Source organism: Pelmatolapia mariae, linkage group LG7 (genome assembly GCF_036321145.2).
Source record: "Pelmatolapia mariae isolate MD_Pm_ZW linkage group LG7, Pm_UMD_F_2, whole genome shotgun sequence".
Classification (NCBI taxonomy): domain Eukaryota; kingdom Metazoa; phylum Chordata; class Actinopteri; order Cichliformes; family Cichlidae; genus Pelmatolapia; species Pelmatolapia mariae.
Genome location: NC_086233.1, coordinates 6,497,771 through 6,518,104, shown reverse-complemented (window position 1 = coordinate 6,518,104; position 20,334 = coordinate 6,497,771). Strand labels below are relative to the sequence as shown.

General features: G+C 39.8%; 1 protein-coding gene across 5 annotated transcripts in view; it reads left to right on the top strand.

The window, feature by feature from the left end:
• kiaa1549la (KIAA1549-like a) overlaps positions 1-20,334 on the top strand; it is a 112,159-nt gene that overhangs the window by 45,494 nt on the left and 46,331 nt on the right. For all 5 annotated transcript variants that reach the window (XM_063477689.1, XM_063477688.1, XM_063477687.1 and 2 more), the window contains exons 3-9: positions 1,096-1,914; positions 2,541-2,656; positions 6,026-6,248; positions 9,131-9,264; positions 10,195-10,363; positions 18,391-18,450; positions 19,421-19,581. In XM_063477689.1, the coding sequence (XP_063333759.1) occupies positions 1,096-1,914; positions 2,541-2,656; positions 6,026-6,248; positions 9,131-9,264; positions 10,195-10,363; positions 18,391-18,450; positions 19,421-19,581 (1,682 nt within the window). The remainder of the gene's footprint in view (positions 1-1,095; positions 1,915-2,540; positions 2,657-6,025; positions 6,249-9,130; positions 9,265-10,194; positions 10,364-18,390; positions 18,451-19,420; positions 19,582-20,334) is intronic.

Genomic DNA, 20,334 nt, shown 5'->3' with positions numbered 1-20,334 from the left:
TGATAAGAATGAATCCGCAGCTTGGTCTGAAAAGGTTCATTGATCGCCTGGCTCTTGTTTACTTTAATCCATCTACACTTCTCATCAATATGCGTCTCGCATCAGTATGTAGATGGATTAAACAAACCCCTTTCATTAAAATGCCTCTCTGGTTCACATTTTATAATTGGATTTCTATTTCCCATTCAAAATTGAAACTATCATGCAGTCCATCTAAGTGCCTTCAATTGGACAAAAACCTCCTCATCTTCCTCATTCCTCATTCATGAGAAAAGTGAAAACTGAGTCTTGCTGGTTTGCTATTATCAGGCAACTGGTTCCTTTGCATCACTTTATTTAGGTTTAAATACCCCCATGGCAGTGCTTTAATGAGGATTTAAGAGACATTGCTCTAAACTTGGTTGCTCAGGGGTCTTTGCATATATACATATAGGTGTGGTATGAGTAGGTTAAAACTGTGTTTACACTTTTTAAGAGTCAAATATTACAGATTCAGGTCAAAGACAAGTGTAGCTGCAGTAGTGTTTGCTATCAGCCTGTAGTCTCTTATGTTGTATATTGCATATGTTGTATGTAGGTCAGCAGATGATATAAAATACCAAAAATAGCACCAATACTTTCAAGTGTCTTATCTTTCTGCAGTTCATGTTTGACCTAATATAAGATGTATGGTTCATTCAGGACCACTATAATCAACAGATGAGCGATACTTCTGTATGCAGCTCACTGGCATTGTTTATGGACCTCTCCATCCTTTGCTGTGCACACATGGGAAAACTGTAGTGGGGGCGGGCAAAAGCAAGACCCCCAAACAGAACAAAGTAGGCATCACTGATGTCAGACACAGCATTCATTTAAGTTAGAAATACCGTGAAAGGAAATGCTGAAGTAGTGGGTCACAAAGTGGCTTGCAGATCTGTAGCAATTGTTGCAGCTTGAATTGTGTACCCTGTTTGAGATAGTCAGTACTTGTCATGAACTAGCTGAACTAATGCTGTGCTCCATTTAAATCTGAAAAAAGGCTGAGTAGTTTTTATATTCAGAGTCTCTGGAAATCCTTTATTATGACTGATTTTCATGTTTTCTGCCCTACAGAGGACTCAGTGAGCAGCCTGCCGGCCTGGGATCTCCCTACAGTCCCCGAATCACTCCTGTCCACAGTGGGTGACCATGATGTCACACTTCCTGCCAATGTCACCAGCCCTTTCTCCACCCACCAGTGGAACACCACCGCACCTGTGCGCACCAGAAACACCTCACGGCGTCCGACCACCACAACGACCACCACCACCATAAAGATGCCTCTGTCTCCCACTACCAGCTCAACTTTACCGTTCCCCACGACTGCAAGAGCACAAACACCACCAGAATCCAGCACGGCTACACACATCACAAGCCAGGACACTGTGACCAATGACAGTCTTCAGCTGACGACAGTAACTACAACAACACCCTTAACGACCACTCTTACTGTGACCACCAATGATGTGACGAATCAGGCAGCGACCACTGGGAGCGATGCAACGTTATCGCCAAATACCAGTGCTGCAACCACTACGCAGCAAACAACAAGCATCAGACTTACCACAACAACTCAACCTGCAACCACTACAACAACCACACCTGCCCCGACTACTGCTTCTACTACTACTCTTCCCCCGACTACTACCACCAGCACCACCAGCACCACAACTACTACTACCACCACTACCACCCCTGAGCCCACTACTACTACCACCATGGCTACCACGACTACTACAGCTCCCACTACTACTACTTCTACCACAACAACAACAAAGGCGCCTGCTACCACTGTGTTCATCCAGACTACTCCACCTCCTCCTCCACCTAGTACCAGTGCAGAGGAAAGTCCTCTGCCATGCAACATTACTGAAAAGTTTTGGGTTAGAACAGGTAAGAAACCAAAACAACATAGCGATAATGAGATAATGATGAATTTCTTAACATTTATAGAAACTGTGTGAAAGATAAGGAAGAATAAGTAAAGCTAGTAAGATGAATGGCTAGGACATCAGAGAGCTCTCATAAAAAATAATCTAGGTACTGCATGTCCTTTAAATTACATAAAGTACACTCTGCGTTAAGTACAGGCAGACTTTACCAATCTTCCAGAAAAAAATGATTACAAAGTAATAATGAATGCACATGAAATGCCGCATTTGAGAGTCAGGCAGAAAGTACCTATTTTGTGGCCAACATGTCAGTAGAGGTGCACAAATTAATTAAAACTTGGATAAAAGTAAGTACAGCCTTTCCCCATTAACAAATATAAAAAGCCACACATCACACATTAATAATAGCCAGCGAGCCTTTGATTGCATATAGCAGTGATGCTGTGGTTTTATAAAGCCTTTAATAGTACTTGAGCTTGTTCATGATATATAAGTAAGTATACTTTAAGTTTACAGCAGAAGCAGTGCTGATAGAGTTACTAAAGCATAAAAATTATGTAAATGTGCTCATATGAAGACATAGTGCACGGTGATTGAGAACTAATTACATTTTTTTCATCTTCACAGTGTTATCTATTGAGTTGCGCAGGAACCGCTTAGACCTCATACTGAAACATCACCTCTCCAAAGGTCTGAGTCATGCCTTGCAGAGAGCCCTGAATGACTCCACTGTTTATGCACAGGTCAGTGTTTCTTCATCATCTTCTTCTTCTTTTTCTATAAGCTCCACTCACTGGTTTTTCATGTATGACATGTCTGAGGGTAGCAACACGGTGGGGAGGTATGCGGAAGGAGTGAGAAATTGGTTCAAGGTGGGGTGGGATTACATCAGGGATCTGTTCCAAGCCCCCTCTTGTCTGCAGTGGTAATGGACAGGTTGATAGAGGAGGACAGAGAGCTATGCTTCGGAGACTGTGGCATGAACGAAAAGATAGGAGTTCAAACTGGAGATGAGATCGTTTGGAGGTGTGCAGAGGAGAGAAAGTGAATATTCTGGGCAAAGGATGTTGAAAGGGTGTCCTGCCAGACAGGAGGAGAAGAGAAAGAGCACAGACAAAATTAATGGATATAGTAAAGGATACTAGGGATAAGGTGAGATGGAGGCAGACGATCTGCCGTGGTGTTTCCTAAAGGGACTCTGAAAAGAACCAACTGTGTGTTTTCAGCCCCCTCCTAAAAGCTCAAACTCCCTTGAAGTTTAGTTCAGCTTCATTCAAGGTGACCGAAGAGGCTGTGCTTTTTTTTCTTTTTGCCATTACTGTAACCACAGACATCTGTTTGTGTAATAAGGGTCTAAAAGAAAAGGTCAATAATGGCAAGGCATTTGTTAAATTATTACTGGTAAAGATCAAAAACATAATAAAAATCATAAAAACAATGATGTTGGGTTACTTCCTGTAATCCCTGGTTCCTGATAGCAAAGTAAAGGGTTTCACTGTGGGAATCGTCGTGGTGTGGCCAACTACGGAAGCTCCAATGACATCATGTCTCTCTATGACGAACCTGTGCTCAGAGCTCCGCCCCCTCATACTAACACAGCTGACCAGCCCATAACTACCAAACACTGTACATAAAAGATGGACATATCTAGTGTAACATCACCCATTGTTTTCTGGACATTTTGAAGCATCAAACATCTTTTTTGGAGCCAGTAGTGCTCAGAGGGTGCTAAGCTAGCAGCTAACACTAGTATGCTCAACTAATAATTTGTATTTCGAGCAATTCACAATAATTAATTATTGCTAATTAGATCAGAAAGATCAGACCACAGCAGCAATGGATAAGTGGCTAGAAAACATATGTCAGAAGCAAATAAAATGGCTATTAAGACTAATACAAGTATTTTGCATACACATTATTAATCTTCTAGTGCATTTAATACTGCAAGAAATTTTGTAGATCTATAAATTATATTTAAAAGGACCACGCTGCAATGCTGCAGTCAAATCTTTTTGTTGTGTTTCTGTTTTGCCATGATTTTTGCTCTTCATGTGTGCTCAGATATTCTATATGTGAGTGTGTCATCAGTTTACAATACTTTTCATGACATGCTCCTCCTCATTCAGTTCATAAGGACTCACATGAAGGGTGCTAGAGACAAACAGAGAGAGGTGACTAATGCAGACTGTGGTTGAGTCTGAATTGTTATGACCTACTGAATAGCGAGGCAGTTTACTCAGAGAGGTTATTACGCACCCTTGTACTGTCTCTCTCTCTCACATGCGCTACAATGTAAAACAAATTAAGAATGAGCTATTACTTTTTTTTTCTTCATTCACATAATTTTCCCATTCTGCTGTTTTTTTCTGTATCGTGTCTCTGTTCTGACTTTTGTTTCCTTTGCATATTTCTCAGTGTTTACATTTCTCATATTGCTCCCTTTCTTCATCTCCCTCCAATCTGATTGTTCCCTGGGTTTAAGTCGATTGATTTTCTGCCAACCTGTCTGTCTCACTTGTCTGTTTGTACGCCTGTTGGGCCTGCCCGGCTCTGTCTGTCCACCTGCCTCCCTTCATCTTGCTGTCTGTCTGTCTTCATCTTTTTTTTTCTTTCTATTTTTATCCAGTTGTTTGTGAGCTCGCGCTGGAGTGACTCAGTATCTCAAAGCTGCAGTCCACTTTCATCTAACCCTCCTGCAACACATACACACAACCTCAATCTCCTGAGTTTTCATCCTATCCATCAGATAACGTAAGCTATTATTTGGCAATCAGGATCAGTCCTTTGACAACAGCAACAACAAGAGGAAGGAAACAGATCTTTAAAAGCAGTGATACGCAGGCAAAACTTTGCATCAGCGTGGGCAGGGATTGTCAAACAGCATGAAATTAACTTGCAGGTTACATTTAATATGTTGTGTCATTGAACCATGTCTTTTAACATAATTGCTTTTTCAGCTACTGTACTGGAATCTACATAAACGAGTCATTAATAGTTTGTGTGCTTCTTTAGTAAATAGGTGGACAAAACAAAGAAAACAAGCTGACAGTTACAGAGTGATTATGGTTAGAAGATTGCATCACAGGATCGAGTTGACTTTCACTTGTTTTCCTTGTAGCCAGGAAACCAGCCGTAGCACGGGAGGACATGAGGACAACCAGTCTGTTCCTGCAACCACACATAATATCTGCAAGAAATACTTTGACTTTCCCACTCTTCTTCATTTTAGCCCCTAAAATGAGAGCTTCAAAAGCTCTTTTTTTGTTTTCTAATGATATGCAAAACCCAAAGGTAGGGTGTTGGAATAAAGGAATGTGTCGCTGAGTATAATTAAAAACTAAAGAAGAAACTGGGGCTAAAGCTTTGACGAGAACTTAAAACAGAAAAGGGCTTAAACAAAGATGGCAGGTAGCTATAGTTTGAAAAACTGGGTGAACTTTCTTTCGTTTCTGTTTGCATGGAAAGTAGAGGGGATAAGAGTAGGAGAGAAGGTTAATGAGATACAGTTTCACTAAGAAGGATGTGTTATTTTCGAGAAAAAGACTAGCCGGGGCAGCCAGGGAGGAGAGGAGAGGAAAAAGAAGGATGAAGAAAAAGGAAGACGCCATAGTAACACAAGCTACAGCAGCTCAGTGTGGTTGAAGGTAGAGGAAAGTGGGCGGTGTATAGTTCCAGAAATACAAGCCTTGACTCACCGCCGATTGTTGTCTGTGTGTGTTTTTCCGGGACACGGTTAGTCAGATTCATGACTGGTGAGGGCTCAAGCTATAAAATTCCCTTGAGTCAGATTTGACTTTAAAAAAAATGCCAGGATTATAAGTATTCATAGTCTGATACATTTATATTTGAAGCCCATCGCTTGAGTACAACATGTATCAGACAAAGATGCTTGGTGTACAGTGTAGTTTTCTAAGCTTGTGTCACCTGGTAGAGCTGATTTCTGCTCTTATATGGTTTCTGCAGTTCTTTGCAGTGTGTGTGCTTTAAAATGAGGACACAAATCCACTAGGTAAACAATGCTTTAAAGACTGTCTGCCTTGAAATACAGATATAAATGTAGTTTAAAAAACAAACTCCAACCTGTATTGTTCTCCTCTGCGTCTCTGTCACAGGTGGAACATGATGACTGCAGCCCCCACAACGTGACACTGGGATACTACGTGACCAACGGGAAAACTGTCTACATTTCCGCCATGGTTGTCAGAGCCCTGAATGTTTACGGTTTTGACAAGCTGCTGTCGGACATCAGGCAGCACACCCCATTGGTTAAGGCAGTTCTGGTTCCCGTGGCAACCTGGGTGCCTGCTCCAAATATTCACCTGCAGCTGAAAACAGGTGATGAAAGCAAACAAAAAAATGAGATATGATGGAGCAGTTTTACTCAAGAGGCTCTCACAGCACCAGCTTGATTAGGATCTGGCGATGGAGGTGGAGTATGAGAGGAAGCAGAAGTTAAAGATGTATAGAGAAAGGGAGGGAGAGAGAGCGCAGGGAGGAAGACACAGAGGAAGAGTAGAGCTGAGTCAAAATTAGAAAATTTTGATTACATGTCTGCTCTCCTTTACTCTTCTCTGATACCATAAATCCAATACAAACTTCCACGACTGCAGAGCAAAGGCAAATTGGTCCATTCATTTAGACAGCCTGGTAAGCCTCTTAAAAAAACACATTTCAGCATGCCCACCCAGACACACCTCAAACCTCATGGGAGCAAAAGTAGGACAATGAATGCAATTATTGAATTGTTAGTTAAAATATACATGCACAGATTAGATTTCCTTATAAAAATAAGTATTGTACTTTTTAAATCTGTAGAATTTGTTAGGTTTTGTATTGGTATCACTAATTATATTATTCATTTCAGTTCAGTTGTATTTATATAGCAGCACTGCATAACAGCAGGCACCTTTAGCCACTTTATGTTGTAAAGTTAAGACCCTCCACAGTCAGATGATCCAAACTGGGAGCTGGTTCCAGTGGAAACCCCAAGAATCACAAGTAAGAGAGCAAAGTGCTCTATTGGGATAACGTGATATTATGAGGCCTTTAAGAAATGATGGGGCCCGGTCATCAAGAAGCATTTTAAATTCAGCTCCGGTTTTATGGAACTAATGAAGAGAAGCTAATAAGAGAGAGATTTATTTCTCCAAAGAAAAGAAGGAAAGACAATTTACTGTCTATAATTAATCCTTTTCTTGCATTCATAAAAAAGAAACATATTAATAACGGGGAGGATAAGAATAATGATCACCTCTGAAATTCTCTTCATTTCTGTGAAGCAATATTGTTTCACAGGCTGAAAATGGTAGTTGTTAATGGGCAGAGAAGGCATTTTTCCATGTAAAATAGTGGTTTAATCCATCCACCTGCCATAGAAACAAAAAAATACCAATCATATTATTGCAGTTTTTTCCTACCCTTTGTGTACAGTGATACTATCTCTGTACATTTTATACAAATCTCTGTACATTTTATACAAATCTCTGTGCATTTTTATCTGTGCATACATTTTTGGTATGTATGCCACATCTTTTTGTTCCTTTCTAATTAATAAAATTATATGCAAAATGTGGAAAAATCCTTGGAAACAAGCTCCCACTGAATGTCCGTAAAATGCCTTTTAGTTATGGTTTTGTTTTAAAAATGTTTTTAGTGTTAAACAGCAGTCAAAGTTGTAATTATCTAATGTACACTTTTGCATTAGCAACTAATTAGATGTAAAATATTTTCTCAGCAGTCTCATCAGACACACAGTTTCAGTTAAAGCTACTTGTTCTGTATTTCATGACTGTAAATGGGCAAACTGGCCAGTGCTTTGTAAGAATTATTCATTTTAGATATGATTTCTTTTATATGCAAAGATGAGAGTGTCTTTATGAAAACCATCATGACTATTCAGTGTATTTAGTGTATGTTCATGAACCTTACACAGTGGCTTTAAGCAATTGAGAACACCTATTTTTTTGGCTTTCACGTTTTCTGTAAAAACAACTACAGCTCTCTGCCAATTCCCACACTTTAGGACTTGTAGTGTGATGTTTGCTGTGTTTGTTGTATCTACTCCTGTGTGTGAAGTAGGCACTTGAAGCAGAAATTAAAACCCATTTCTGTGTTGTACAGCTTTAATCCATAAATGTATAGTATATGCCAATTTAGCAGCCACAGATCCATTTACATAAGATTACCAACTGGGTCAGCAGTGTTTGCGCCTGCACAGTGTTGCAGGCTAAGACACCAGTGAATGATGTAGTGTTTTTTTTTTTTTTTCTTTTTTTGAAAGATGTAGCCCGCACTCATAAGCATCACAGCATTTGAATTTAGGTCAGAATATTGTTCCACCTCTCCTATCCCAGTCACTACAGAGCTTTTTTTAAAAACAGCAAAGAAAGACAAGAGTGCAAGGCGAGAACAGAGGGCGACAACATTAATAACATCTGCTGTAATCTGATAGACTCAATATTGCTTACCCTGTGCCTCCTCGGTGCAGGACTGTGTGACGCTAACATAGAAATACTCTTTTTAGTTGTTCTAATTCTAGATAGTGACGATAATCCTCTTTCTGTGCCTCACTGCTTAGGTTTATTGGTCACACAGACATTTATATAGGGCACTAATGCCTAAACCACAGCCCCAGATACAGATTCTAGATGCAGCGTGATGAAGTGGATTGCTGAAGAGTTTTTAAATAATTTCTTTCCCTGATTCTTTCCCGGTGCAGCAATTCAATTTGTAGCTACAACATTGCCATGACAACAGATTAAACTCTAAATGATTGTCTGTTATCTGAAGAGCCAGATTTTGGAGCTGGTACCTGAATACGTAGGTTTCTGCTAAAGAAATCACCAGAGTATGGCATTAGAGGGACTGGACACAAGGTTGCCACCCATAAATCAGTTATAAAAAATATGAATGTGTCTGACTTTCAAACTAAAGAGTTTTTGTTCAATAATTGGTTTATTTTATCCTTTTAATGACAAGAGCAAAATGAAATACACTTGATTGGTAGAGGAGTAAAAAAGCTATCTGCACTGGAAGAGGCTCCCAGGCTCCCGGCCATTTTTCTGTCTCATCCTACTGCGCTAACTGCCTATAAAGTGAAAAATTTTAAAGCGTCTTACCACCGGTTCATGAAAAAAAAGGGAAAATTGTCAAACTTTGTAGGTTTTTAAAACTGCAGCCTATAAATAATGTTGTTTTTTTTATGGTCTGTTTTCCAGTGTTGAGGTTTGTTGGCCCGACAGACAACATCTACTCCTGCAGTTTTGTTCAGATGTTGGAGCAGAGGCTGGAGAACGCCTTTGATGAAGCTCAGGACAAAGTGCTGGAGACCTACAACACACTCACTGTTGAGGTGCTGCATGGGGCGTTTTTTATTAGGAAAAAACAGACGGACAAATAAGCAGTATTTGCATGCTGCATGCTGATAAGGTTTACATGAATAATAAAGTAAAATTCTCGTCACTTACCAGAAAACAAGCTTTCTTGATTGTATCCACTCTATAACTAGTCCGAATACCTTATTTCAGGCGTGTGTTTCTTGTGTTTTCTGTGGTAATTGCCTGGTATTTTTTTCTGTTAAAAGGTCAAACAGTTTTGCAGCAATTTAAAAAAATAAAGATGAAAATAGCTGTGTTGTTAAACAACTGGAGACACAATCAAAGCTCATTTTTGTGCAATGCTGTTTTGTTTTTCGCAAACCTTAGCTGTTCTCTTTTTTTTTTTTTTTTTTAAGCTCTTCTTTCCTCTTTCTTATTTCCTGTCTCTTTCTCTCCATCTGTCAATGTACCCTCATGACTGCAGGATATACTGCACATGCACACACCATTATAATCAGAAGTAGGTCTCAGCATGAAGAGACAGATATATAGGGTCCATTCATAATTTATCGTCTGAAATATTAACACTCATGGAGGAATGTGATGGGAATCCCTCGTACCTTGTATTGCCATCCACTCGTTTACAGTGACTCATTCACATAAGGTTCACAGCACCACCTAGGTCTTATTATATTGTGCTCACTCAAAGCGTAATACAGTGTCTGAAGCTCTGGTATGCATTCTTTATGTGGATTTTTGACATTTGGTATGATACGCTTAGATATTTCAGCATGAATATTTGAATTATACATGCAGCCGTAGCAGGCTGTTTGTGTGCTCGCTATAAAGTATTGAAGTCATTCTAATATGACAAATATTAGAATGACTATGGGGCACATAGTGTACCATATTTGACAGGCAGATTCAAATAAAAATAATAAAATATATATTGTGTTTATCCTCAGATCCAGAGTGTGTCTCAGGAGCCTGACTCCCCCTCAGTCACTCTGGTGTATGTGGTGAAAAATCAGGATTCAATACTTAACGGGACAATTTCCAGCAGTCTTCTCAACCAGCTCACTGCTGAGCTGGTGGGGTACTTTCTGTTCTACCCACCGCTGGTCATCGCTGAGCGTAAGTGCATCCATAATACACTCAATACACTTTTATCCATTTAGTTATGTTTTGCACTTACAGCTAAAGACTGTAGTTCAGCAAACATTAACCTCCCTTTTTTGCTGCCATCTCTACACCTGGAAGCTGCCAAATACCAACACTGTACATACTGTACAATGACACACAGTAATCGATTATTCATTGTAAGATAGCCATACAGATGCTTTTGGTTTTATTTTTCCCCATTTATGTTTATTGAAAGTTTTAGGTTTATGGCACCCAGACCAACAGAACAAATAGTAATGAAATTTAATTAGTGCATCTGTCTATCAAATATATACTCTCAGTGTTTCCTGTTGATTAGCAGAAACAGATTTTGTGAGCATTAAAGCATGCTTTACATTGCTTCCAGTGTGGTTTGCTGCAGGTAGGAATCCCATTTTTGAGCAACCGCATTAACAGTTTATGGTACCCATAGACTGTATATAAAAGATGGTTGTAGCCACTGTAATGATCACCACAGGTGAAGTTAAACTTTGTGGCTGATCTGCACTACAGAAAGCCATGCACGTATTCAGATAATCCTTTAAAAATGCTCCAAAAGTCAGAGCCCGTTCTCACTCCCGAGGCGTAATGTAGTGACGACCTGTCAAGTCCAGAAGTGTTCCTGAGGAATGTGAAAGGTGACCTTCAGTGTTCTTTATGCTACGCGCCGGGTTATGGATGAAATCCAGTAGAATGACGATCCCGCGGTAATACACGTTCCAGCCATGTATTCCAGCCCTAACCCTTACCTTATCCCTAACCTTAACCAGCACTTTAATGACGTTAGATAGTGTTTTCCAAAGCGATTTAAGTAAAACAAATGTACATGTGTAGATTCATTCCAAACAGTTCTCATGTTTCCTCATTTTTCTGTTCTCGAAATATATGGACGTGTTGGGTGCCCGGAAGCGTAATATAGAGACGATTTGTCACCTAGCGTAAAATGTTATGCTTTGGGAGTGAGAATGTGTTGGAAGCCACCAACAGCACAAATGATGTCAAGAGGTCTTTTAGAATGACTCCAGTTAGTGAAGGTGATGCTGATTGGCACCATCGACCAATGAAATCAGTTACGCCCTTGTTATGAAGGGTTAAACTCTCTATTGTAGCCTATCAGGCTAGAAACATGATGTTAATGCTGTTAGTTTTGCATTTAACAAGCAAATTGACTCAGTTTTGGAGCCAGCCTCAAGTGGCCATTGGAGGAATTGCGGTTTTTAGTATTTCATTATTAATCACTGAGATTGTCACTTTGTGCAGCACACAAAGACTTGGCACAAAAGAACAGTCTAATTCAGAATAAATGATGTATAACCAGTAAATTAGAGTTCAGTTAGGGTGCTCAGTACTCATTCACTAGATCTACCTTCAAGCCATCTCCTCAGAGTCGCGGCTGGATGATTATGATGCATTTCTAATCTTTTATAAAGGGCTGCAAGGGGAAATTAAAATGAGAAATTCATCATCGGGTGAGGCATGTTGCGCTGACAATTTAGAAAATATTAAGAAATATTACATTCACGCTTTGCAATGTTTAGTTAAATGTCGCAGCAACACTTTAGCTGTATATGTCAATGCACTGTGCCAGAGCTTATTATAACACTATCAAAAACAACCTTATCCTCAGCTGCCATTGTAGGAGACTTAGGAGTGACATTTCAGAGTGTTGAGGTACATCACCAAGCAAGATTGCTTTTGACATTATACTGACTTGACATTATATTGCCCTAATGGGTGTGGTTTTTTTTGTTTTGTTTTTGTTTTTTTTAGCTCATTCTGACAAATCAGAAGGAGCTTCTGCTGCGTTGTCAGGGATAGTTTATAGCTGGAAAGGTGACTTTGTAGTTTTTGTTTTGCTGGTATCTTCATCACCTACTGAGAAGAACTTCAAATAAATAAATACGTTACATTTTTTATTTACCCTGCTCTGTTCCACTTTAATCAATATATCACCCTGAGGTAAATTTGAGGTAGGTTTGGACATGTTGTATATCTGCCTCAAAAATCCGAAACCAAGAAAATATCAGGGAATGTTTTTATTTATTTATTTTTTATGACTTGCTAGAGTGTTACACTCATGCTGGCAAGGCTGAAATGAAAACACAACAAGAACAGAGATGGTTCCCACATCCATGTGTATTTTTTGTCAGGTTTTAAGCAGCAGGAAGGGAACATGGGTGCAGAACATGACTTAGACAAAGGTTGGAGGCAGAGTGGAGGACTGCCCTTGTCAGATATCAGTATTGACACAAGACGATCGAACACATGCAGAGCAGAAAGAGGCGTCAGAAGATGATGCTCTTGTTTGTTTTCTTCCCATAAAGCAGTTGTGAGTCTCGTCACGCTAATTCCTTTAGTCTTTACATAACCATTGTTCTTTTACTTAATCTGTGCTGCTTTGTGCTGCTGGTCTGAAACTGACATGGCATATGTAGGGTACCTTCATGAACACTGACGACAGAGAACCAGTGAGTTCACTGCGGGGCGTTGCATGTTTCGTGACATAACAAATGTCTGACCTGCTTCTCTACGGGGGAATTAAGGATTGGGTAACACTGATAAGAGGCATTTTCTAAAATATCATGACTGATGCAGTTATTCCATTCTCATTATCAGAACATCAGATTCTGCTGTTTAATCAAACCTGCTGGGGTCTCATTTTTCCTTTAGCATCTGGTGTTGTGACGCATGTCCTGCAGCAAAAATGAGACGAGTGAATGAAAGCATGGATAGGAGCGGTAGAAATGTAACTAACTACTTTAATGCAGTAGAGTTTTAATGTTATTTATTTATTTATTCCATAACTATTCCTATGTCATGCTATATTTTATGCTTTTTTTTAACTTATTATTTTGCAGTTAAATTAACTAAAAGCTGTCTGTTATGGTTTTTACGGTTGCTATAATGTGACATTAGCAGCATTCTGCATAAACAGTAAGATTGTTTTAGGTACTCCTACAAAATGCAAGGTGCTACTCATGTTTTTTCCCACACACCTCAAAGAGCTCTCACCTAAGGCTTTCCTTGCAATATTTATATTTTTTCTAATTCAAGAAGAGTGATGGTCTTTTATCACATATATGTTAACAGAAAGAGGTCAAACTGTTTAGTTAGAGAGAAGAATAAAACAGAAACACACAAAACAAAGTTTGCATAGGACTCTGTGAAAGTGCAGCCGCACTACTTACATAGGAATTAAGAGGGTAAGTAGCAGACAGGTTCTGCTAATGAAATGCGCTTGATTAACTGATCATGAGCAAATGTGCCCACCTCTATAAAAGCGCAGGTTTTGGCAGCTTGCTCATCTGGAGCATTCAGGTCTGTTTTAATGCCAAGGAGGAAAAACATCAGCAATAATCTGGGAAGGCTTATAAAGTAATTTCAAAACAATTTGAAGTTGAGCGAGAAAGATTATTCACAAGTGGGAAACATTTAGGGCTGTTGTCAATCTTCAAATTGATGTTTCTGAGCATTATAGGTCAGACAGTGTCATACTCAGAGAAATAAAAAAAACCAAACTACTAAAGCTACATTTGAGACTCGGGTGGAGGGGTGATGATTTGGGCTTGTTTTGCAGCCACACAATCTGGGAATCTTGCAGTTATTGAGCTGATGATGAACAACTCTGTATACCAAAGTGTTCATTGTGAAGCCATCTGGCTGACAGCTAAAGCTAAGGAAAATATGGGTCATTCAGCAGAACAAAAATCTCAGGAACAGCAGCAGATATACAACAGAGTGTGTGAAAAAGAAAAGAATCAAGGTGCTGCAGTGGCCCAGCCAAAGCCCAGACTTCAGCCTGAATGAAAGGCTGGCCCTAAGAGAGGCGTACATAAACTAATGCCTGCAGGACTTAATGAAGTGAAGCAACATTGGAAGGAGTGGGCCAAAAGAAATGTGATGGACTGATAAAGTCATATAGGAAATAATTATTTCAGCTTGTCATTATTATTAATATAGCCCATGACTGAGGGTAAGGTAATTCCCCTGTAATTAAATGGAATTTAAATGTATTTTATTTGAATTTATGTATAACTATATTTAGCTACAAATACCTGAAGGTAGGTAGACTACAGGAAGGTGGTAACAAGTTAAAGAAATGATTAAGTTACCTGACTATATCAAGCATTACCTTGACAAAGGCCACTTTAGGGTACTATAGAGTAATTTGTGTTCTTTACTCAAATGAATAACCTGCAGTCACCTCTGTCACTTCAAGTGTTTCATTCAGTTAAAAAAACAAAACAAAAAACAGTGCAACTCCTGAAGATCTTTACGGTAAACATGAATTATTGCAGTAGCTGACGCAGACTCTACAAACATATGCAAATGACCATAGACCCCAAAGATGAGCCACAGGAGCTCTGTTTGTATTCCGGTCTCGTCTCTACTGCCATCTGTGAGATTTTGAAAGGGCAAACAGCTGTACAGCTCCGATCATCTCAATCGTGCCATCGGCAGTCTGTTGTCCATGTCCCCCGAATGAGCTAATTTTAGCCCGGTGAGATTAGATTAGTATCTATTTGTGCATGCTCTCAACACCCAAAGGGCTCAAACATCACACTTCACATAGTCACATGCAAACCCACTTGGCATCACCACGGAAACAGTGTCTGTTCTCTTAAAAGCAGCACGTTTTTCTAGGGAAACAGTGAGCGAATGGTTGTGTATATAATAATCTAAATACATAATTAAATGAACAAATGGCTGGAAATGATCATATGCAGGTCACTGTATTGGTCAGAAAAATTAACTATAGTCATACCGAATTATACTGAGATTCATATGAACAGTCTATTTACATACAGAGGAGCATATAGTCATTTAAGTGTTTGCATTTTTGAGGATTAAAGGGCAACCTTATAGTATAATTATATTTTTTAAACTTTCACCGGGTGTATTTCATTATCCTTCAAAGTACAGGCTAAAGTATGCCGTGTGCCTGTAAAGCAGCAAAGGCATGTGTAATGTAAATTTAATTAGCTGCCATAGGGAATGACTGTGCGTGTTTGAGCCTGTCTCCTTATAGAGTGTCTGCATTTGCTTTGGTCTGTATCCTTACCTTCAGGTCAGTGAGATGTCTAAATTATTCTCATTATAATGTTGTCTAAACTGAGATTAATATGGAAAAAAAAACCTTACAACTTTCTGTGCATAACTATCGGTTAGCGTGACTGAATTTTGGCAGCGTACATCTGAGGGAGCTTTGATCTCACGTGGTTATTATATCGTGCTGCTTTAGCTGTCAGTCAAACAAATGATGCAATTCTTTGTGAATCCTTGTTTTCCCCCCAACAAACTATTGTTCAGAATATAAAGCACTTCATCCCCTGGATTCAATTGGAGCAGGTGTGGCTTGAGCGATTGATAGAAATAAAACAGAGAAACAAAAGATTTTAGGTTTCATATTATGCCAAAGAATTCTATGTCTGTGTTCATAAGGTAAACAGATGAAACTGAGGCTGAAAAAGTAATAGTTAGATACACATGTCCATGTATTACCATGAATGCAGAAACTAGTTCAATTAAAACAATCCAATATACGCCAATCTGCTCACTATCCTCTGTGTCTAAACCCTTACTCTGGTTGCTGATAACAACACAGCGCCCTCAATTCCTTAGTTACTTTCACCCCTCACTCATGGCATCTGGCTTCAGAGAAGCAAAAATGATTACTGTCATAAAACTCTTTGTCACATTTTAAAGTGACAGTGTTAATGTGAGGATGGCTGGATCTGTCTTTTATATATAGCCTATGGAAAATGCTCACTCGATAATATGTCTACAGGTGAAAATAGTCCACAGGCAATAATATTACACTTGTTGAGAAATGGCATTTTTCTAGATAGTAGAAGTAGCTTTTTGCTTTTATTTTTTCATCTGATTCTTCTTCAAGTTTCTTCCTCTTTTTTTTCCAGCTGTTATGTTGATAAAATCAGAGCTCTGGAGTCATCTGCACATTGAGCAGGTTCTCAAAGTGAATGAGTCTAAACTTTGACACTTCGGTGCGGATTGTCTTATGTGTTTACGCGAACTTGTTTAACTCGAGAGGACAGCGCAGTGAATATGAATGCGTTCAGATACAGAGACGTCAGGCAGACAGGACGCGGGCTGGTAACAGCTACTGCATCTTGTAATGCCACTGACTCAGGCTAAACACTCAATGCTCGGCAAGCAGCCAGCTCAGAGGAGTTAGGTGGAGACAGATGGTGAAACAGGCAGATGGGAAATAAGGAGGGAGAGCTTGACGGATGAACAGGACACAGAAAGAGGTCGACGGGCTGAGGGAGTGATGATGTGTGTATAAAAGCAGAAGGAGACGGCCGGGTGGACAGAAAGGAGCCGGCGTTTTAGGAAATGAATACACTGACAGGTAAACAAGCAGAGAGTGAGATGCTAACAGAAGCACGCGAGCGGGAAGGAAGACTGAAGGCTAGTGTAGACGTGAGAGGTAAAGGAAATCAAAGCAGATAATGAAACCTGACCTGTACGCACACTGCTGTGTAATAATTATAGTACATCAGCAGAGGAGATGTGTAGCTCAATTATTTATTAATTATGATTTAATTGTAACCAGGGAAAATAAACTTAGAAGTAATCTATTAAAAATACATAGGATTGGGCACCGGATTGTGGAAACTACCTGCTTCCCCGCTATCTTTAATAAAGTAGCCAAGACAGACCTCACGAGAAGCGGGCCACATATGCATTACGCCTTATAAGTAACTTTTAAAAGATGATAATATATCTCGTTCAAACTATATATGGCTATATGACATTTATACATATATATTTATATCATCTCTTTCTCATTATCTTTCTCCTCCTCCACTGCTCTCTATCCTTGCTCATTTCAAACCTCTTCTGAAGTGGGTCAGGGCTCTAACACACGAAAATGTCCATAAATGTGCCAATTTATTATCAGTATTGTCACAATCATTTATTGTCAACAGATTAGCCATGTGACCCTCCGGTGTCCTGCCAGGTGACAAGAGCTTGCAAAACAACAACAACAATAACAGCTGGTTATATGCTAACATTGTGGCAGCTGATGTTAGGCTCTGGTGTCCTAAAAATCTGAGTTTCTCTCTGATAAATAGGTTGATTACATTCTCACATCATATTCGCTGAGCCCACAATCTTAGAGCTAATTTAAAGAAAGATTCAGTAATGCTGGCTAACTAATAATGGCAAAAAACAGTTCGGGATATCCTCAAAAACCCATCTTAGTATCGTGTTCATCAGACAGGAGTGAGCTTCACTGACTCATTAATTCATATTAGACTCTTTCAAAAGGTTTTACAGCCTCCTCCAGAGTAAATAGACGTTTACTGCTGAGGTAAACAGCAGGCTGACAGCCTATACTCTACCGATGAATCCTGTCCAGGGTTTTTGAGGTGACTCAGGGGTGAAAAAGTAAAAATACTGCAAATGTAATCTCTCTTGGCAGACTAATACATGTTTTTACTCCAGTGGCTACTATTGCTAGGGTTATGCATTTGAATTGGGAGGGCTAAGAAAAAACAATTCAGTTGACTGCAGTATACAATCTACTGACATCCAGGGGTGAACGTTTTCAAACGTTACCTTTAACAAAGGATTTTTTTCTATTTCTGTTCCACATGGGTTCAACAGCCTGAGTTTAAAAACAAAAAACTGCAACTCACACCATAAAAGTGTACACCAGAAATAGATAAATAAATACAATCTTAGGGAACTGTCAGTGTTATTATTTATAGAAAGGAGCTCCATCCAAAATCAGAAGTTCTGGTCTGCATGTGTGTATCTTTAGAAAATACTGAAAAATATCCCAAAGTAAATTTTAGATGGTAAAAAAACTCAAATGAGACTTTCTCATATTTCTATGAATTTTGTTATTGTTTTTACTTCAGATTAGATGCCAAACTGCATTTCATTGTTTGTGTTAGGTATGTTTTCAGTGACAATAACTTGAATCTAATCTAATCTAACCCCCTATTTCTGTCTCTGTCTGTCTCCAGCTCTTGAGTACCATAATCTCAACACGTCTGCAGCAACCAAGAACTACTGGGTCATAACGGGTAAATTGCTCACGCACACACACACACACACACACACACACACACACACACACACACACACACACACACACACACACACACACACACAGACATGGACTGAGGTGCTGCTTGGTGATCAGTGGTAATCAAGAGCTGCATCGATTGGACAAAACAGCAGTTAGTTAAATGCTTGGCGTGTGCTGTTGTGCAATTCAGCACAATGGTTTTGGATCTTTACATTTTCCTTTCCTCTTGAGCCCCCCCACCCCCCCACCCCCACCCCCCACCCCCATTTCCACCTCCCTTTGCGCCCCCTCCCTCGCCCGCTTGAGCTCTCTGTGTCAGAGTGCCTTTAGCTGCTCTGTTCCCGGGAAAACCTATTGATGTATAATTCACAGCTTCCTGACCGGGGCAGAGGGAGAGATCACTTCACATCACATCACGGCCGGGTGTGAATGATTCTGAAGTGTGTGTGTGTGTGTGTGTGTGTGTCCACGGCTTCATCTCACTTATGGCCTCTAGTAAGAGATGCACACTCAGATCAAGATTGATGCAAGCATCTTCATCTGTTTGTGTGTGTGTGTGTTTGTTTATATGTTTGTGTGTGTGATACAGACAGACTGTTTGATCTGTGTGCCGCTGTAGCCCTGATAGAAGTTTCAAGATGATCAGCTATTAAATTGAAGGGACAATCACCCAGTCCTCTCTGATAGCCCACTCATCTCCTGTCTGCTTGTTTCTCTTATCTATTTTCCTTCCTTGTTCTCAAGTATCAATACTGTCTTCAGCTAATTTCTCTTTACACTCTCCTTCTCTCTCTTTATCACATCCTCACACCTATTTTCTCTTTTCCTCCCTTTGCTCTTGTCCTGTTTGTATTTTCCTTCCTGTCCTCCATCTCTTCACTTGTCTCCGGTTTCTCTTCTCTTTGACCGCCTGAAATCCCTCCCTTCAAAATCCCTCCTCTGTCCTCTCTTGTCTCGACTCACAGTGATCCAGGATGTAGACAGCTCCTCCCTGGAGGTCAACTACCAAAGCTTTGCCAGTCTTATGGAGCAACGACTAGCTGAGCTCTTCCTGGTGGCTGGCAGGCAGGGCCCTCGGACGGCGAGATCCCGGCGGGCCACCACTGTGGGGGGCTACACCGTACAGGTAGGTGGAAATGGGATTTGTGGATCTCAGTGTGTGGCTGTGATGATGGCGTCTTCTGCTTCCTCCATACGGGAAGAAAAACACTTTGCACCTCTATAAGTTTCATCCCCTCTTGTATCTAGAAACTGGTACACAGTGTTCACCTACTCAAATTTATTTTTTAGAGATTGAGGTTTAGCTTTAATCTTTTAATTAAGATAGCTCTAGGTATTGGGATTTCACATTCAGTCTGTAGACATCTACCTTTTTCCAGAAAATGTGGGACAGAGTCTCAGAAGGTCACAGTAGAATCTGGTTTCTAAACTCCTTTCTGTGCTTCAAAAACAAATTAATATGTATATTTACTGGAAAAATATAACAATAATTATAGTCATGGTTGTGTCTTTGATATGCCTTCACTCTGCTTATATAATCTGTAATTTACTGTAATTCACATTACACATGTCTTTGCTGTACGAACGATGCTCAAAGTGGTGATATAGAGGACCTACTATGATAATTTCAAGCAACATAATTTTGTTCTTATACTACACTTTGGTAGCTTTGCACAACTCACAGTTCATAATAATCAAAAATCTTGGTTCTTCTGTTCATCCTTAGTTTTAAGTTTCTGTTTCCCCTCCCTCTAAGCCATGCAAAATGGGAGTATCAAATTTCAATGTAATAAATAACATTCACATTTGCCCTGGAAAAACTATCAATGAACATAGTGTCAGTATCATTCCCTGAACCCCTTTCTGGCAGGGCTTTGGG